General features: G+C 52.8%; 1 protein-coding gene across 8 annotated transcripts; it reads left to right on the top strand.

Annotated features, from left to right (window-relative positions):
• The first annotated feature begins 693 nt into the window (after nucleotides 1–693).
• On the top strand, nucleotides 694–18,681 carry DBNL (drebrin like). Of its 8 annotated transcripts, none has more exons than XM_009203030.3 (13): nucleotides 694–1,083; nucleotides 6,749–6,804; nucleotides 8,596–8,708; nucleotides 9,650–9,724; nucleotides 13,400–13,546; nucleotides 14,419–14,496; nucleotides 14,765–14,916; nucleotides 15,065–15,119; nucleotides 15,517–15,622; nucleotides 16,021–16,116; nucleotides 16,210–16,325; nucleotides 16,705–16,810; nucleotides 17,742–18,681. In XM_009203030.3, exons 1-13 carry the CDS (start codon nucleotides 1,001–1,003, stop codon nucleotides 17,879–17,881), a joined length of 1,323 nt encoding a protein of 440 aa, XP_009201294.2. In that variant the 5' UTR covers nucleotides 694–1,000; the 3' UTR covers nucleotides 17,882–18,681. The 8 variants fall into 8 exon arrangements, with proteins under 8 accessions (XP_009201294.2, XP_009201296.2, XP_009201295.2 ...); XM_009203032.3 differs by having other exon boundaries at nucleotides 15,541–15,622; XM_009203031.3 differs by having other exon boundaries at nucleotides 15,068–15,119.
• The last annotated feature ends 445 nt before the right edge of the window (nucleotides 18,682–19,126 follow it).

The following is a 19,126-nucleotide window of genomic DNA, read 5'->3' on the forward strand; positions in this document are numbered from 1 at the left end:
ACCATCTAGATGTGCAGGTGAAGCACAAGGCAGGTTCTCTTCACGCCTCCACTATCCTGGCCTCCACCAAATTGCAGAGTGAAAAACTCAGGTGAGAGTGAGAAAGCACAAAGGCACTTTCAGTTAGGTTTGTAGCGGTGTGATCGTCACTTAGCATTCATTTATCCGGGTATTCGTACATTTATGCATGTTTCATTCATAGATCAGACTGTTGAGGGTCCACAAACAGGCTGAAGACCTCGTCTGTAGGGAGACTGCAGTGAACCCAAGATCTCTCAAATAAACGCATCGACATAACAAGATTTAGAAAAGAATGAGCGCGGGCCGGGCGCGGTGGCTCAAGCCTGTAATCCCAGCACTTTGGGAGGCCGAGACGGGCGGATCACGAGGTCAGGAGATCGAGACCATCCTAGCTAACACGGTGAAACCCCGTCTCTACTAAAAAATACAAAAAACTAGCCGGGCGCGGTGGCGGGCGCCTGTAGTCCCAACTACTCGGGAGGCTGAGGCAGGAGAATGGCGTGAACCCGGGAGGCGGAGCTTGCAGTGAGCTGAGATCCGGCCACTGCACTCCAGCCTGGGCGGCAGAGCGAGACTCCGTCTCAAAAAAAAAAAAAAAAAAAAGAAAAGAATGAGCGCGGTGCTGTGAGAGCAGCTAGCGGGGGCTGGACTGGGTCCCCTCGGCTAGGCTTCCAAGTCAAGCTGCCGTTTGCGTGGGACCAGAAAACAGGCTAGTCCGCGCCCCAGGATCCCTCCCTTAGGACAAACAGAAAGCCGAGTCCTCGCTTCTCCCTCTTGTCTTTCGGCGTTCGCGGGACCCGGATGCTAGACCAGAGGGCCTGACGACTCGCTAGGACCCGCGGGTGCAGCTGGCCCCTGCCATTTCCGCTTCCTGCCGTGGGGCGGGGTTTCCGGTTGTCGGAGGCTAGGCTTGTCGGCTGTCAAAGGGGCGGTCCGGCCCGGAAGCGGCAGCAGCGGCGCGGAGACTGCGGGGCGGGCCATGGCGGCGAACCTGAGCCGGAACGGGCCAGCGCTGCAGGAGGCCTACGTGCGGGTGGTCACCGAGAAGTCCCCGACCGACTGGTGGGCGGCGAGACGGGCCAGGGTCGGGCCAGGGGCTGCCTCAGGGGTGGGTCTGTCTGGGGCGAGCCGGGGACCCGGGAGGAGCGGGAGCGCGAGCAGGGAGCGGCACCCCGGCAGGTCGCCCGGGGCTTACCTGTCTGCCCCCTCCACACCGCAGCAGGAGTGCTGTCTCCCCCCGTGACCCCTTGCCCCGCCGATTGTGGACAAGTTAAACCCGGCTTGCAGGGACCCAGTGAGTCCCCGCCCCTCCCCCTGCCGCTCGCCACCCACTATGGGCTCCGCGGGCTTCCATGTTGGATCCTCGGCCTGGTCGTGCTTGCTAGCTTCACCAGGTTCTTCTTTCCAGCCCTGGGACTTCCCTGGAGAAGGGAGTCCTGCATAGCCCTCTCTGAAAAGGCGGAAGCCACGCCCTTTTTTTTTTGCAAACGCTGTGTTCAGAGATGGGCATTTGAGAGCGGCCTGGCAGCCGGGCTGTGAATGTGAGCCCTGCCCTGGGGGCTTCAGACGAGGAGCTCGGGGATCTGGGTTCTTGGCTCTCTGTGAACATGGACTTCAGACATTTGTTTCTCCAAAAAGTGTACTCTTTCCTGTGCTTGAGACATGAGAAGATGTACGAAAGTAGGATGCTCGCTATCTATTTGGGAAAAGGTCCCATTTTCCCTACACCACCCAAGATATCCTCACTTTCCCATTTGCTTAAATTGTTTTCACTGACCGGTTTTGAGAAATTCCAATTCTGAGAAATATGCTGAGTATGGTGGGCTAAGGTGTTCAACTTTGGGGAATAGAAACTGGGCCTTGGAGGCTGAGTCGTGGTGGGGCCACCCTGTGGTCAGCACTGAGGCCCTCCCGACTGTCTTCCCCTTGTATGGGGGCCATCTCCACTTGTACAAGTGCTTTCTCATCTCCTCCGCACTTCCTAGTGCCCAGCACAGAGCGGCTTTTATGCAGTGTAGTGTTGTGACCCTGAGGATGTTATGGCTTTGCCTTTTCCTCCGCCCTGGGCCATTAGGGGAAGAGCTTTAGAATAGCAGTTGCTTAGGTCTGTGGGGTGTCTGTAGACTCTCCTGTCAGGTCTGGGTGCCCTGGATGGCACTTATGCCAAACAGCACATCTTCTGTTTGGGAGGCATCTAAAGAATGGCCGGGCGCGGTGATTCAAGCCTGTAATCCCAGCACTTTGGGAGGCCGAGGTGGGTGGATCACGAGGTCAGGAGATCGAGACTATCCTGGCTAACATGGTGAAACCCCGTCTCTACTAAAAATACAAAAAACTAGCCGGGCGTGGTGGCGGGCGCCTGTAGTCTCAGCTACTTGGGAGGCTGAGGCGGGAGAATGGCGTGAACCCGGGAGGCGGAGCTTGCAGTGAGCCGAGATCACGCCACTGCACTCCAGCCTGGGAGCACAGCGAGACTCCGTCTCAAAAAAAAAAAAAAGAAGGATGTCTTGTCACTTCCTTGGTAGGGTTTTCTACCTGCTTTATAATCCCTCAGATTTACCCACATGTCAGTCAGTGTTAGATTTCTCAGGAGAGTTTCTAGATGTCAGCCCCCTGTCAGGTCTGTTTTGCCTCTCTCCTATTCCTGTTCGTGTTTCTCTTAGACCTCTCCTGTTACTTCAAACCCAGTCAAAAGCATCTCTGCAATGAGTGCCCCATTTTCATGTCCTCATGATACCACTTGGCTTTAGAACCCAGAAGAATCTTTGCCCCTCTCCAACCCTGCCTAGTTAAAGATTTTGCTTCTTAGCATGCTCTTGATCACTTTGTTTACCCTGGCAGACTTACCTAGGAGCTTCCTGGCACTCCTGATCTATCTCTCTTCCAGGTCTCTCTTCATCATCAGTCTTCTCAGGAACCATCACTGGTTTGGGATGATGCCTCCTAGCCCACCTGGCAGTTTGGGCTTCCCTCTTCAGACCTCCTATGTTCCTAGCCTTTCCTTGGGCTTCTTACCAGAGCTGTCTGCTACCACTCCTGGCCTGGTGCTTACCCACCCCATCTACTCTCTGTCCCTCATGAGGGTTGTGGAACCTCCTCTTTCCCCTCATGAAGTCAGAACCCACCTATCTCACTGGACTCATCTGCCCAGACAGCCATGCCATGCTCCTCCCTACCTCCAGGCTCTTGTAGCACTACAGGTTGTGTTACTCAGCAGCATGACCCACTGGCCTCCACCCTCATAGTCACAACCATTAAGGTTACAGCAGATACTGTGTGGTAGATTCCTGCACACTGCGGAAAAATATCTGGACCATGTCACTTCCGTGTCTATAACTCTACAGTGGCTTCCTGTTGCATGTTGAATAAAGCCTAGACTCCTCGCTCTGCTGATGTCCTGCGTGACCCAGAACCTACCACCCCTTTCACTTACCACACTGTGGCCACACCTGTTTGTCACCACTCTGGCCGTCTTTCTCTTCCTCAAACTTACAAGTTGGTTCCTCTTCAGAGTCCTTGCTCTGCTGCTTCCTGTGCGTGGAGCACACTTCTTCCACGTTGTCCCCAGCCTTCACTTCTTTGCCCCAAGGTTGCCTTCTCAGAGAGGCCTTCCTTGATTCCTGGCTCCCTGTCTGTAGGCACTTTTTCCCATCTTTCTGTTTGACTTCCTTCAGACACATGCCAGACACAACATGTGCTGAAAATCCTTATGGGTTTTCTTGTCACCTTTATCTCTTACTGGAAGGGGTGGGGTCTCTCTGTCCTTGGTGCCTGAGGCACAGTTGTTATGTGTAGCAGATGCTTGGATGAAGGATGGACTGAGATTCATACAGAAAAAGTGGTAGAGATATCAGAGGAAGAAGAGGTGGTCTCTAGTTTGGTGGGTTATAAGAAGTTTCACACACACAGTGCTGGCATTGGGGAAGGCAGGCAGAGTGGGGAGCAGCCATGACATCAGCTCTCTGTCTTGCATCTGTCTCCTGCCCCTGCTTACTCCATATCTTGGCATTGATCTTACCTGGTTCATGTGTCACCTCTAGCACCTGCTTCACTCGCTAATAGTACGTTAGTGTTAGGTGTGTATTTTTTCTCCCATTAGAAAGTAAGTTCCATGGGTAGGACCTTTTAGGGATTGTTCATAGCTGCATTCCTGTAACTAGTAAGCAGTAGGCTCTCAGTACTAGTTTTCAAAGGCATGATAGAATTATAAGATGCTTGACACTCCCATATTCCTTGCTGTTCAGAGGCCAGTGCACCATGTTTTTTCATGTTGATTTGAAACTTTCTTCGCCCTTCTTTCAAAGGGCCTCTAAAGTGGGAATGTGCCTCTGCACCGGGAACATTCTTAAAGGTGGCCTGGGGTAGAGGGGGATCAAGTCAGAGAGATAGGTGGCAGGCATTGAGCTTGGCTCTTATTATATTAGCTGCTGAGTCCCTTTTTTTTTTTTTTTTTTTTGAGACAGAGTCTTGCTTTGTCACCCAGGCTGGAGTGAAGTGGCATGGAACCTCTGCCTCCTGCGTTCAAGTGATTTTCCTGCCTCAGAGTCCCAACTAGCTGGGATTACAGGCATCTACCACCACACCTGGCTAATTTTGTATTTTTAGTAGAGGCAAGGTTTCCCATGTTGGCAAGGCTGGTCTCAAACTCCTGACCTCAGGTGATCCGCCTGCCTTGGCCTCCCAAAGTGCTGGGATTATAGGCGTGAGCCATCGTAGCTGGCTGAGTCCCTTCTTGCAAGAGCTGGGTTAAGCTGCCATCTTCTGTTCCCTGCTGCTTGTGCCAGCTTGCTATCTTCTGGCAGCCAGGGCTTTGTGGTCATCAAGAGGAATGGGCTTCTTTCCTCCAGGGCGTTCCCCCAGCTCACGCTGACAGTGTGCCGCCTCCCAAATCTTTCTCTTGTTTCTCTGTGGTCTCTTCTCTAGTTCCTTTTCTCTGAGTGTTTCTCATTCGGTGTTTCTCTCCCTCTGTATTCTGTCTCCTCTCCTGGTAAGCAGTGCCTTTTCCTGGAGGCCTGTCTCCTCCCTACCAACCAGATCCCACTGGGCCTGGGTCTAATTTCTCCATCTTTCTCAGGCATAAGCATCTCTGCCCAGTGGCATTGGCAAAGCCCTGGGGAAGCCAAGTTGAAGCTGATTTGGTTCCTGTCCACCTGTTGATCCCTGGAGCTTCCGTCTGGCTGAGACTGGGGAGATGACACACACAGGACTGGGTTTTGCCTTTGACTTATAGTCCAATGGGTCAGTGCCCGCAACCCATGTCCAGCAGTCCTGCCAGGGGTGTTGAGTTGCTGCAAGGTTCATGCTAATAGCAAGTCAGAATGAATCTTTACCAGAGTTTTTTTTTGTTTGTTTGTTTGTTTGTTTTTTAAGAGTTAGGGTTTCACTCTGTTGCCTGAGCTAGAGTACAATGGCATCATCATGGCTCACTGTAGCCTCAAGCTCCCGGGCTTAAGCAATCCTCCCACCTCAGCCTCCCGAGTAGTTGGGACTGCAGGCATGTGCCACCACTCCTGGCTGATTTTTGTATTTTTGGTAGAGATAGGGTCCCACCATGTTGCCCAGGCTCGTCTCAAACTCCTGGACTCAAGCGACCCTCCTGCCTCAGCCTCCCAATGTACTGGGATTACAGGTATGAACCACCATGCCTGGCCCAGAGTTCTTTTGTTTTTTTTTTTTTTGAGATGGAATCTTGCTGTGTTGCTCAGGCTGAAGTACAGTGGCATGATCTTGGCTCACTGCAAGCCCCACCTCCCGGGTTCACGCCATTCTCCTGCCTCAGCCTCCTGAATAGCTGGGACTACAGGTGCCTGCCACCACATCCAGCTAATTTTTTGTATTTTTAGTAGAGATTGGATTTTTCCATGTTAGCCAGAATGGTCTCGATCTCATGACCTCGTGATCCCCATCCGCCCGACTTGGCCTCCCAGAGTGCTGGGATTACAGGCATGAGCCAGCGCGCCTGGCCCAGAGTTCTTATGAATAATTAATCTTACAGGAAAAGAAAGCCATGGCCCCATGTCACCCATGGAGAGATAGGCTCTGCTAGATAGGAAACTTGCTCATGGGTACCTGTCCGTGAGGGGCTTGGTAGGTTCATGGTTTTAACTGTGTGATTTCATGTTGTGTCATTCCCTTGTGGTTTCTAATAAACACAACCTGTAGTTATCTGTGTTTACCAAAGAGTCTCAAGCCTAGAAGGACCTGCTGCCCTACCTGCCAGGCTTCACTGGAGCCAGGGCAGACATGCACAGGAGTGGTGGGCAGCCTTCCAAGGGGCCCAGCGTGTGTATTTCTCTGACTTGCTTCTCCTTTTGGGTCCTCTGGGTTCAGGAATATGTAGATATGTTTTGTCTCTTCAAATCCATATACCTGGTGTGGCCAGGTGAGTATTTGACACACGAATGTATAGCAGTTGTTGGAAACTCCACAGCTCATGTTTTCCTCATAGTAGATGTGTGCTCCCATCTCCGTGGCTTTGTCCCTCACAACCCCCACCCCATGGTAAGTCAGGCCAGTGTCCTCCCAGCTGCCGAGCTGAGAAGGCTGCACAGTTGCCTACTGAGAACCTGGTTAGCGGGCTAGAGCAAAGTGAGAAGGGGCCCGTGTCCACTCACAGTGTTACTGTCGGCGCAAGCTTTTTGGGGTGTAGCGGAAAGTCATGGTAGGTGCGGTGAGGAGAGATGTAACCAAGGTACTGGCTACAGAGCTCACTTGTGTTTCGTTTCAGGGCTCTCTTTACCTATGAAGGCAACAGCAATGACATCCGTGTGGCTGGCACAGGGGGTGAGTATGACTCCAAATGGACTCGGGGACACCAGGAGGTAGGAGGGTGACGTGTGCAAAGGAGAGAGGATTGTGACCATCAGCAGTCCATCTCAGCTGGCATTTCAGCTATTGCACAGGAAGAAGGGGACTCTATTACACAGGTGGCCTCTGCCAGTGGCTCAACACCTTCCTCCACTGAGGGTGGGAAGTGGACTGGAGCCTGCCTTCTGCAGACCCACCCCACATTAACTCCATTGGGGGTTCCCTGGCCCCTTGATCATTACATGAGCCAACAACAGGCAGGACCGGAGGTCAGCGCACTCAGCCGTCTTGGTCCACTGAGCCACATGGGGCTTCCAGTGCTCACTGGCCACTTCTGGCAGGCCTTTGGTTTCAGATATGTGTAAGTGAAAACATTCCTTCTTGGCTCTCCTCCCCTCTGGGTGCAGGGGAGTGCTTTCTCTGTGTCTACTTGGGGAGAGTTGAGAGGGAAACAGGCCTCTCCAGCTTGTGGGCAGCCTGCGTCCAGGGAGCTGTGGTGGGAAGCTCACCAGTCCCAGAACTGGTGCTGGTGGAAAGAAGGTCCACAGACATGGCCTAGTCTCCCTTTGTCCTGCCCTGGTCTTGTGCCAAGTGCTTGCAGGGGCCCTATCCTCACTGGGAGAGGCAGTATCACTGCAGATAGTCACGGGGGAGGCTCTGGGGGTCTCTGCAGGAAGGACAGGCTCTTGGCCAGCACAGAGCAGAGATTGTCAGGGTAGGCTGGGTCAGAGTGTGACCTGTGGGCCCCCCAGCTGACACCCTTGACTACTCCTCCTCCAGAACTTCCCTGACCCCTCCCTCTGTCCTGAGCCGGACATGGCTTCATTGTTCAATGAGCGCTCGGAGTGTGTTCTCCACGGTTTGGTGGCTGTTGTTGGTAGAAAGCCCCTTCCTTTCACAACCTTTTTGGGAGGTGTCCCCTTTCTAGAAGGATCACCATTGAACAGTAGACATGTGGTGTGGCAGGTGACTGGGAGTTGCAGGGATCAACAACTTGAGTTTCCTGTCATCATCCCCAGTGGCACGGGACAGGGCTGTGCCGCAAACGCAACAGGTTGCTGTCCCCAGAGTGGGGACTCATGACTGCCTCCACTTATATGGAGCCCTGTAGCTGAAATACCTGATCAGCTCTTCCTCCTCATAACCTGGGAAAGCTTGTGGGGGCTAAGCCTCAGTGTCAGGGGAGAATCGTTTAGAGCTGCCCACTCCTGTGCTCCCCCTGCCCCCATCACCCTCTCTTCTGGAGTCTGTGAGGGCTGAGCCAGTTATGCTGCTGCAGGACGTTCAATCTGGTCTGGCCCCCTGGGCGGCCCTGGAGCTTGAGCAGACACAGGTGCAGGCAGTGGTGACTCTACAGGCCCTGCTATTCCGGGCCCCTTTGCAAGGTTGAGGCAACAATAAAATTTTGATGTAGACATCCTCCATTTGGAAGTCTGGTGGCTGGTTTGCCATGGAAGTGACCCTGTTTTTATTTCCAGAATTACCTCTGGGTTTAGAGAAGTGGTTTTTAAACAAGTGTGGGTGAAAGAAATTACCTGAGGTACTTGTCAGAATCACAGACTCCTAGGTCCCACCCAGCTCTCATCAGTCAGTTTAGTGGGGCTGGTGCCCAGGACTCTGATTGTAAACATGCCCCTAGAAAGATTCTGATACAGGTAGATGTGAGAAGCCCTGCTTTAAAGGCAGCTTGGCTTCCCTTCCTGGTGGGACGAGGGCCAGCAGGGAATGTCAGGGCCACCCCTGACCTTCCTTGTGACTCTGCTGCAGAGGGTGGCCTGGAGGAGATGGTGGAGGAGCTCAACAGCGGGAAGGTGATGTATGCCTTCTGCAGAGTGAAGGACCCCAACTCCGGACTGCCCAAATTTGTCCTCATCAACTGGGTATGTGGAGCCCGTTTCATCTAGGTGTGACCCAGGAAACCCCATTGTCTTCTTTCCTGTTTTGACTTGACTTCAGGAACAGAGTGTTTTACGGGCATGACTTAGTGGATCAGTAGAACAGCTCTGAGCTGGTGAATGAGCAGACTAGTTGAAAGATTCATTGTGTCCCAAAGAATAACTGTGACTTTGCTATGCAGAATTCACCCTCCAAGCCTAGAGTTCTTCCTGCAAAATGGAGTAAAAGCAGTCGCAGGGAGTCCTTGCTCCGTGCTCTTGAGGGTGGTTGTTCTGATGGAGTAGAGAGCCTGAGGGAGTGTTTAGGAGCCTGGCAGTGCAGGGACAGGGCCTCCTTGATCCCTTGGTAGGGATCAAGAAAACTCTTGAAGGCCGGGTGCGGTGGCTCACGCCTGTCATCCTAGAACTTTGGGAGGCCAAGGTGGTTGGATTGCCTGAGCTCAGGAGTTTGAGACCAGCCTGGGCAACACGGTGAAACCCCGTCTTTACTAAAATACAAAAATTAGCTGGGCGTGGCAGCATGCACATATAGTCCCAGCTACTCGGAAGGCTGAGGCAGGAGAATTGCTTGAACCTGGGAGGCACAGGTTGCAGTGAGCTGGGATTGTGCCACTGTACTCCAGCCTGGGCGACTGAGCAAGACTCCATCTCCAAAAAAAAAAAAAAAAAGAAAGAAAGAAAACTCATGAAAACTCATGAGATGCCCCCACAGGGAAAGCTGGTAACCATCCTGCCAAAGGAGCGTCCATGAGCCCTTTGGAGGCATGGAAACTTACCTCACCAGTGTGATGCAGTCAGAAGAATTGGTTCTGCTTTGGGGGTTGCAGTTTTCTCTTTTCTGGGACACAGGGTAGATGTTGGGTCCCCAGGGGAGGGAAGTGGCTTTGGGGGAGGCCTGGGTCATTCTGGGCATACTTGTGTTACAGACAGGCGAGGGTGTGAACGATGTGCGGAAGGGAGCCTGCGCCAGCCACGTCAGCACCATGGCCAACTTCCTGAAGGTGAGGCCTGGCGAGGCCTGCTCCAGTGGGAACAGGCCTCACAGGCTTGAGGTGTCCCAGGTTCCTGGGTGCAAGCAAGTGGGAATCAGAACTGGATTCGGGAGTGTGCTCTTGGCTAATGCTATCTGCCTGCCCTTCAGGGCATGACCAGAGGCTGCTTCACTCTTCATCAGCGAATGCATGGGAGGTCAGGATGTTGCCAGGGCCACCTACAGGCCGGCCTCAGTGGGGCAGAATAAAGGACCATGCTGGAACTGGTGCTGTGAGAAGGCTGGGCCCTGGTTCTGTTTTGTTTTATGATGCCTCTAAACAGCTTAGTAATACCGTCAGGATTTGGAGGAAGGGGAGAGTGCTCACCATCTTAGCACGCACATGCCCTTTTGATGCATTCCTTTCCAGCCCCCATTTCTACATGGATTTATGTCAGTCTTATAATAGAACCTTTTTAAATTTTAAAAACTATTTGTAACAAAAGCATTTGTTGGTCACTTGTCAGGTAACTTTTTGCATTTCGCTGGTTGCATTTCTCTGGCAAAGGAGACTCAGAATTTTGATTTCTGGTTCTGCCAACATTTCTTCAGCTATACCTCAGTTTCCATCTAGGAGCCGATAAGAGAATTCCCAGCTTATCAGGTATACAGGTTTGAGTATCCTTTATCTGAGATGCTTAGGACCAGAAATGTTTTGGATTTTTTTGGATTTGAGAATATTTGCATTAAATACTTACCAGTTCAGCGTCCAAACTCCAAAAATCTCCAGAATCTGAATTTTTTTTTTTTTTTTTTTTTTTTGAGAGAATCTCACTCTGTCACCCAGGCTGGAGTGCAGTGGCGCGATCTCACCTCACTGCAAGCTCCGCCTCCCGGGTTCACGCCATCTTCCTGCCTCAGCCTCCCATTAGCTGGGGCTACAGGCACCTGCCACCAAGTCCAGCTAATTTTTTATATTTTTTTAGTAGAGACGGGGTTTCACCGTGTTAGTCAGGATGGTGTCGATCTCATGACCTCATGATCTGCCCGCCTCGGCCTCCCAAAGTGCTGGGATTACAGGTGTGAGCCACTGCGCCCAACCTAGAATCTGAAATTTTTTGAGTGCTGACATAATGCTTAAAGGAAATGTTGATTGGAGTAGTTCGGATTTTGGACTTTTAGGTTAGGGATGCTCAACCTGGATAGTAACAGTGAATGAGGTCATGGGTCTGGCTTCTCAGGAAGATGTCAGTAGCTTACTTTTTGTAGAAAACGTGTATGGCATTCTTTTATCAGAGTTGTTTGTTTGTTTGTTTTGAGACGAGACTCATTCTGTCACCCAGACTGGAATGCAGTGGCATGATCTCGGCTCACTGCAGCCTCTACCTCCCAGGTTCAAGTGATTTTCCTTTCTCAGCCTCCTGAGTAGTTGATGTTACAGGTACCTGCCACCATGCCCAGCTAAGTTTTGGATTTTTAGTAGAGATGGGGTTTCCCCATGTTGGCCAGGCTGGTCTGGAATCCCTGACCTCAAGTGATCTGCCCTCCTCAGCTTCCCAAAGTGCTGGGATTATAGGCGAGAGCCACCGCGCCCAGCCCAGGGTTTTTATAAATTTATATGTAATAGTTGCACATATTTTTTGCATACATGTCATATTTTGATACCTGTATACAGTGTATACAGTGAATCAGTGTAATTAGCATGTCCATCACCTCAAACATTTATCTTTTCTTTGTGTTGGGAACATTATAATTTTTCTCTTCTAGGTAATTTGAAATATACAAAATTACTGTTAACTACAATTTCCCTTCTGTACTATTGAATACTAGAATTTATTCCTTCTATTTAAGTGTATTTTTGTACCTGTTAAGCAACGTCTCTTCATTTTCTCTCCCCCATGCCCTTCCCAGCCCCTGGTAACCACCATTCTACTTTCTCCCTCCATGATACCCACTTTTTTAGCTCCCACATATGAGTGAGAACATGCAATACTTGTCTTCTGTGCCTGGCTTATTTCCCTTGACATTATGACCTCCAGTTCCATCCATGTTGCTGCAAATGACAGGATGTTATTCTGTTTTATGGCTGAATAATATTCCCTCGTGTTTATATACTACATTTTCTTTACCCTTTCATCCATTGATGGATGTCTTGGTTGATTCCATGTCTTGGCTGTTGTTAATAGTGCTGAACATCAGAGTTGGATATATCCCCAGCAGTGGGATTGCTAGATCATAAGGTAGTTCTGTTTTTAGTAGGACTAAAATAGCCAGGTGTGGTGGTGGGCACCTGTAATCCCAGCTACTCAGGAGGCTGAGGCAGGAGAATCTCTTGAACCCGGGAGGTGGAGGTTGCAGTGAGCCGAGATTGTGCCACTTCTCTCTAGCCTGGGCGACAGAATAAGACTGTCTCAAAAAAGAAAACCAAAAAACCATACTATTTTTATAATGGCTGTACTACTTTACATTCCTACCAACAGTGTGTAAGAGTTTCCCTTTCTCCACATCCTTGCTAGCATTTGTTTTTTGAGTTTTTTATAATAGCCATTCTAACTGTGGTGAGATGATAGCTCATTATGGTTTTGGTTTGCATTTCCCTGATGATGGTTAGTGATGTTGAGCGTTTTTTCATATGTAGTTAACCATGTGTATATCATCTTTCGAGAAATATCTGTTAAGGTCTTTTGCCCATTTTAAAATCAGATTATTATTTTTTTGCTACTGAGTTGTTTGAGTTCCTTTTATATTCTGGTCGCTAATTCCTTGTCAGATGGATAGTTTGAAGATATTTTCTCCCATTCTGTAGGTTGTCTGTTTACTTTGTTGATTGTTTCATATCCTGTGCAGAAGCCTTTTAGCTTGATGTAGTCGATTACTTTTGCTTTTGTTGCCTGGGCTTTTGAGGTCTTAACCCAAAAAAATCTTTGCCCAGACCAATGTCCAGGGGCGTCTTTCTAATGTTTTCTTTGAGTAGTTTCATAGTTTCAGGTCTTACATTTAAGTCTTTTTAATCCGTTTTGAGTTTATTTTTTTATATGGTGAAAGATGAAGATTTGATTTCATTCTTCTGCATATAAATATCCAGTTTTCCTTGCCCTGTTTATTAAATAGACCATCCTTTCCACAGTGTGTGTTCCTATCACCTTTGTTAAAAATGAGTTGGCTGTAAGTGTGTGGGGTGCTCTGTTAGTTTCCATTGTTCTGTATGTCTGTGTTTATGCCAGTACCATGCTGTTTTGATTACTATAGTTTTGTAGTTTAATTTGAAATCAGGTAGCATGAAGCCTCCAGCTTTGCTCTTTTTGCTTCAGATTGCTTTAGCTATTCAGGGTCTTTTGTGGTTTCCAGATGGCATTTAAAATTAATTTTCATTGATTGGAAGGAAGGCCTTTGATGCAAATCATGCCTGGGCTGTCTACTGATATGCTGCAGGGAACATCTACAGAAGGAACTACTGGATAACACAGTGGAGGGCAAGGGTTTCACATGAACTGGGACAAGTATGAGGGGTTTGCTCCAGGTTGGTTTGTTTGAGCCCTTGAGGGGAACTCATGCCTCAGTTTTCAGCAGCGAGACAGGTGCCTTCTGGTTTCCTGATTCCAGTCTTGTGTGGTGTAGTAGTGGCCTGTGCTGTGTGGACTGACAGGAGTTTGGCCCATAACCTGGGCTTGCAAAGCCTTTCTTTCAAGTGCTACTCCTGCTGCAGGGGGCCCACGTGACCATCAACGCACGGGCCGAAGAGGATGTGGAGCCTGAGTGCATCATGGAGAAGGTGGCCAAGGCTTCAGGTGCCAACTACAGCTTTCACAAGGAGAGTGGCCGCTTCCAGGACGTGGGGCCCCAGGCCCCAGTGGTGAGTGCTGCCTGCCCATCGCCAGTCCTATTGTTGCTCAGGGCCTGAGGGCAGGGGGCCAGGAATGTGCACTTCCCAGCACCCAGGCTGGCTGGGCCCATGCCTGCCTAGTAACCCCTGAGCTGTGGGGAGTGCCCACTGACCAGATGAGCAGGAGTAGCCCTCTGACTTTGCCTAGGGCTTGGACTAGCTGTTCTTTAGCCTTCATCTGGAGCCCAGCCTGTGTGATCAGAGTGGAGGCTCTGCAGGATGCATGGCTATGATAGTCTGGCTGCCCTCGAGGTCATGGCACTGGCACATCCTGGGCTGCCCCTGGAGGTAGCTGCTGTGGAGGAACTAAAGGGGACATCAATGCAGAGCCTGAAACCAGAGCAGGCCCCTTGGAGTCACGGGAGATACCTGTGGGCCTGCAGCCCCAGTGCTGTGTGGAGCTGATGGCTGGGAGCTGCGTCCACAGATGTGCGGTTGGGCTCAGTGGTGGTTCCTTGGACGCTCTTGTGCTAGTCAGCTGTCTGAGTGCCCCTGGCCAGAGGCCTGCTTCAGAACTGCCCAATGTCTAGGAGTTTGCAGGTGGAGTATGGGGGCCTTTCTTGCCCTGGCCCCCATCTATGAGGGCCAAAGACCACCAGAGACCCCTCTAGTGTTGTCTGGGATTGAGCATCCCCCTTGGGGCAGTGTCCTGGGCTGCTTTCAGGTCATCTTGATATGTGTCTCCTTGAGGGTCACTGGGCAGTGCTCTGCCGCCTCTGCTGGCTCCAGTCCTAGCAGCACTCACCTGTGCTGTCACAAGTTTAGTGTATTCTCTTCTCTGGTGCCTGTGGGACTGGCCTTCCACCTGGGTCCAGGTCTCTAATGAGTGCTGTCCCCTACAGGGCTCTGTGTACCAGAAGACCAATGCTGTGTCTGAGATTAAAAGGGTTGGTAAAGACAGCTTCTGGGCCAAAGCAGAGGTGAGTGCTGCCCCGGGGCGTGCTGGGCACAGGGGAGTGTTCTGCTTGCTGTGGCTCAGCTTTCTTCGCAGTGAGCTCATGCAGCATCCGCTCTCCTTGGTGCCCATTACAGATGGTCACACTGAGGCTCGGGTAGGTTAAGCCACAAGGCTAATGAGCGACTGGCTCTGGTGCCCGTCTTTGGCCATATGCCTAAAACCCAGTCCTGGGCAGGGGATTAGGCTGAAGTGTCAGCACAGGGCTGAGCAGGCAGCGGCTCTCCCTGCAGAAGGAGGAGGAGAACCGTCGGCTGGAGGAAAAGCGGCGGGCTGAGGAGGCGCAGCGGCAGCTGGAGCAGGAGCGCCGGGAGCGTGAGCTGCGTGAGGCTGCGCGCCGGGAGCAGCGCTATCAGGAGCAGCGTGGCGAGGCCAGCCCCCAGAGGTGAGCCAGAGGTGGAGGCTGGCCTGGGGGACCCACCCTGGGGCATTGCTGAGCACCCGCTCCATCCCACGGAGGCAAGGAGGACTGAGGGGTGCGGCGTGAGAAGCTGTGGCTGTGCCTCAGCTGTACCCCACCCGGCCCTTCCCAGCAGGACGTGGGAGGAGCAGCAGCAAGAAGTGGTTTCAAGGAACCGAGATGAGCAGGTAAGATGAGGGTGCTCTCCTTGTTTGGACCTGTACTGGCCACACACAGAAGTCCCTGATCATGGATTGAGGGCCCAGCCCAGACCTGGGCAGAAGCTGCCCTGCAGTCAGCTGGGGCAGGTTGGAACCTGGGCACCTCAAGAGCTGACAGTAGAGAGGAAAGTCAAAGGCGGAAGCTTCGGGCTTGGACCACACCTGGTCCTGGGGGAGGCCCTGTGAGCCCCTTGGCTTCTGTGTTTTACTTCCCTTTTTAAAGGGACTTTTTATTTTTAAATGACTTCTCACCTGAGAACACGTTTTGCCTCCTGGCCCCATACTCACCTTTGAGGGGCTACCGGACTGACAGCTGGAGGGGCTGTGATCTGGGGAGAGGTGGTGAAAGTTTTGCCCACTGCAGGGGTCAACATGTGCTTCCCTCCAGGAGTCTGCCATGCACCCGAGGGAGATTTTCAAGCAGAAAGAGAGGGCCATGTCCACCACCTCTGTCTCCAGTCCTCAGCCGGGTGAGACCTCCCTCTGGGCCTGGCCATGAGGCAGCAGCAGGGTGAGGGGGATCCTGGGGTCCTATGTGGACTCTCTGAGGCTAGTGACATGTATCGGTGACAGGGATGAGAGAGAAGGGACACCTGGGGCCCTTGACCTCATCAGTGACCACACTGGTCACCAGTTTGGCCTCCAAAAGATATTGGGCTGCGCTGTCTACCAGGTCACCACATAGCACATGGCCCTGGGGTCTCTGTTCCTGCACTAGCCAGGGCAAGCCCCATGAGACTGCCTCGAGCACACCAGGGTGGAGGGTGCTGTGGCGGGGGCGGGGGGTGTGTGTATGTGCGTGCGCATGCGCGTGTGCAACAGGTGGTGTTTCTGAAGTGATGTTGTATTTATTTACCCGGATTTGCAGGCAAGCTGAGGAGCCCCTTCCTGCAGAAGCAGCTCACCCAACCAGAGACCCACTTTGGCAGAGAGCCAGCTGCCACTGTCTCAAGGCCTAGGACAGGCAAGGCGCTTGTCATCCCATGGGGACCCTGGGGGACAGCAGTGGAGAAGGGGGATGTGTGGGAGTGAGAACCCGTTGTGTTCCCTGGTGCAGATCTCCCTGGTGAGGAGCTGGCGCCCAGCACTCCTCCATGTCTGCTGCAGGCAGAAGAGGAGGCTGTGTATGAGGGACCCCCGGAGCAGGAGACCTTCTACGAGGAGCCCCCACTGGTGGGTTCCTACAGTGGGGCTGGGGCCAGGAAGGGGCTGCATACTCAGGAACACTTATCACGGGCCAAGTTTTCTGGGGGCATGCAACAGGTTTTAAAGCACATGCATTTTTGGAGCAGCCCTGTGCTATAAATTGTCAGGGCAAGCACCACTCTATAGGAGGTGCTGGGTGGGAAGGGGACCTTGCAGCCCATGGCTGAGGATTTGCGCACTGTCCTGTGGCTTCTGTGCTCTGGTAGGGCGGGGACAGCAGCAGCCCCGGAGCCTGTAGACTGCTTTCCCTCTGTGTACTCCCAGCTTGACCCGGGCCATGTGGTGCAGAGCAGCGACTGGGTGTAAGGGCTGAGTCTGGGGTAACACCTTTGTCATCCCTGGGCAGGTGCAGCAGCAAGGTGCCGGCTCTGAGCACATTGACCACCACATTCAGGGCCAGGGGCTCAGTGGGCAAGGGCTCTGTGCCCGTGCCCTGTACGACTACCAGGCAGGTAAGGTGCCCTGGCCTGACTGGCACGGACCACAGGGTCCTGAGGTTAGGAGACAAGAGGGTCTGGGGTTTTATGGGAAGATGGCACCACGGGGTGTCAGGAAGAGAAGACAGGAGGGTGGGTGGTGCGTTTAGGGGTAGAAGCCCCTCTGGAGTGGGGGCAACTGTGGCACTGGAGTGTCCTGCACAGCGCAGGCCTCCCCGTGTGTTCCTCGTAGCTATTTGCTGGCCGCTGATGTAGAATCCCAGTTGCCGGCCGGGCGCGGTGGCTCAAGCCTGTAATCCCAGCACTTTGGGAGGCCGAGACGGGCGGATCACGAGGTCAGGAGATCGAGACCATCCTGGCTAACACGGTGAAACCCCGTCTCTACTAAAAATACAAAAAACTAGCCGGGCGAGGTGGCGGGCGCCTGTAGTCCCAGCTACTCGGGAGGCTGAGGCAGGAGAATGGCACAAACCCGGGAGGCGGAGCTTGCAGTGAGCTGAGATCCGGCCACTGCACTCCAGCCCGGGCTACAGAGCAAAGACTCCGTCTCAAAAAAAAAAAAAGAATCCCAGTTGCCATCCTTGTCACAAAACATGGGGTCTGAGCAGGGAGGTGGGCCAAGCCTGGATGCTGGTTCCCCAGGCGTCCCTGGTGGAGGCCTTGGAGAATGGGGTGGAGGCTCCCCATGGAGCAGACTGGTGTCTACACTAGCCTTTTTTGGGAATGCTCTGTAGGAGGGTGTGCCCTGAGGCTGTGGTCACCAGAGCAGCATTGGGACAGGGTGCAGTGTTGGCCAAGGCTTAGCAGTGTGGCAGGGATATTTCTGAGGAGGAACCAGAGCCACAGCGAGCTGTACTGCAGCAGGGTGGGGCTGCCGTGTGCTGCCCGAGCAGGTGGGATGTGGGAGGGAGCCCCTGATATACATCTGGGCTCATCCTCTTTGCAGCCGACGACACAGAGATCTCCTTTGACCCCGAGAACCTCATCACAGGCATCGAGGTGATCGACGAAGGCTGGTGGCGTGGCTATGGGCCGGATGGCCATTTTGGCATGTTCCCTGCCAACTACGTGGAGCTCATTGAGTGAGGCTGAGGGCACATCTTGCCCTTCCCTGCTCAGACATGGCTTTCTTCTTGCTGGAAGAGGCGGCCTGGGAGTTGAACATTCGGCACTCTTCCAGGAATGGGACCCCCAGTGAGGATGAGGCCTTAGGGCTCCCTCTGACTTGGCAGACTCAAGCCTGTCACCTCAAATGCAGCAATGCCCTGGTGATTCCCAAACATCCTTCCTGCATCCCCCTGACCCTCCCACACAGCTTGGCTCTTGCCCCTGACAGGATACTGAGCCAAGCCCTGCCTGTGGCCAAGCCCTGAGTGGCCACTGCCAAGCTGTGGGGAAGGGTCCTGAGCAGGGGCATCTGGGAGGCTCCGGCTGCCTTCTGCATTTATTTGCCTTTTTTCTTTTTCTCTTGCTTCTAAGGGGTGGTGGCCACCACTGTTTAGAATGACCCTTGGGAACAGTGAACGTAGAGAATTGTTTTTAGCGGAGTTTGTGACCAAAGTCAGAGTGGATCATGGTGGTTTGGCAGCAGGGAAGTTGTCTTGTCGGAGCCTGCTCTGTGCTCCCCACTCCATTTCTCTGTCCCTCTGCCTGGGCTATGGGAAGTGGGGATGTGGATGATCAAGCTTCCACCCTGGGTATTCGAAAACAGCAGACACAACATGTTCCTCCATACGGCTCACTCAATGCCTGCCGGCCCCAGTGTGTGCCTCAACTGATTCTGACTTCAGGAAACGTAACACAGAGTGGCCTTGGCCTGTTGTCTTCCCCTATTTTCTGTCCCAGCTCATCCGTGTCCCTGAAGAACAAATATGCTTTTGGACCACGAATTCCCAGTTTGGTCTACACAGGCTCGCAGCTCTGACCTGCCCTGCTATAGCCTGAATGCTCCCATGTGGGAATAGCACTCTGCCGCCTGCCCGGTGTCTGCCTCTGCTGTGTGTCTGGTGTGAGCACCCTCACCCTGAGACTGCGGCTGATGATGATCAGCCACCAGGAAGAGGCTAAATGTTAAGATGGGACTGAAGTTGGAGCCTTCCTGCGTTCCAGTTCCTCTGGGAGAGGCCAAGGGCTGCCCTGCTCCCAGCTTCAGGGAGCCTCTGCCTACATGGGATGGCCCACTGTGTGGCGTGAGGTATCTGGCACCCACCGAGCATCCAGGGAATTAGGTCCCTCCTGTGCCCCAGAGCTGCTAGGCAGACGTGCGTGACTCGAGGCGTCACGTGCTGGTGCCTGGGGTGAAGGCTGCATGGAATCCAACCCTGCTCCCGG

Source organism: Papio anubis, chromosome 4, assembly GCF_008728515.1.
Source record: "Papio anubis isolate 15944 chromosome 4, Panubis1.0, whole genome shotgun sequence".
Taxonomy (NCBI): Eukaryota; Metazoa; Chordata; class Mammalia; order Primates; family Cercopithecidae; genus Papio; species Papio anubis.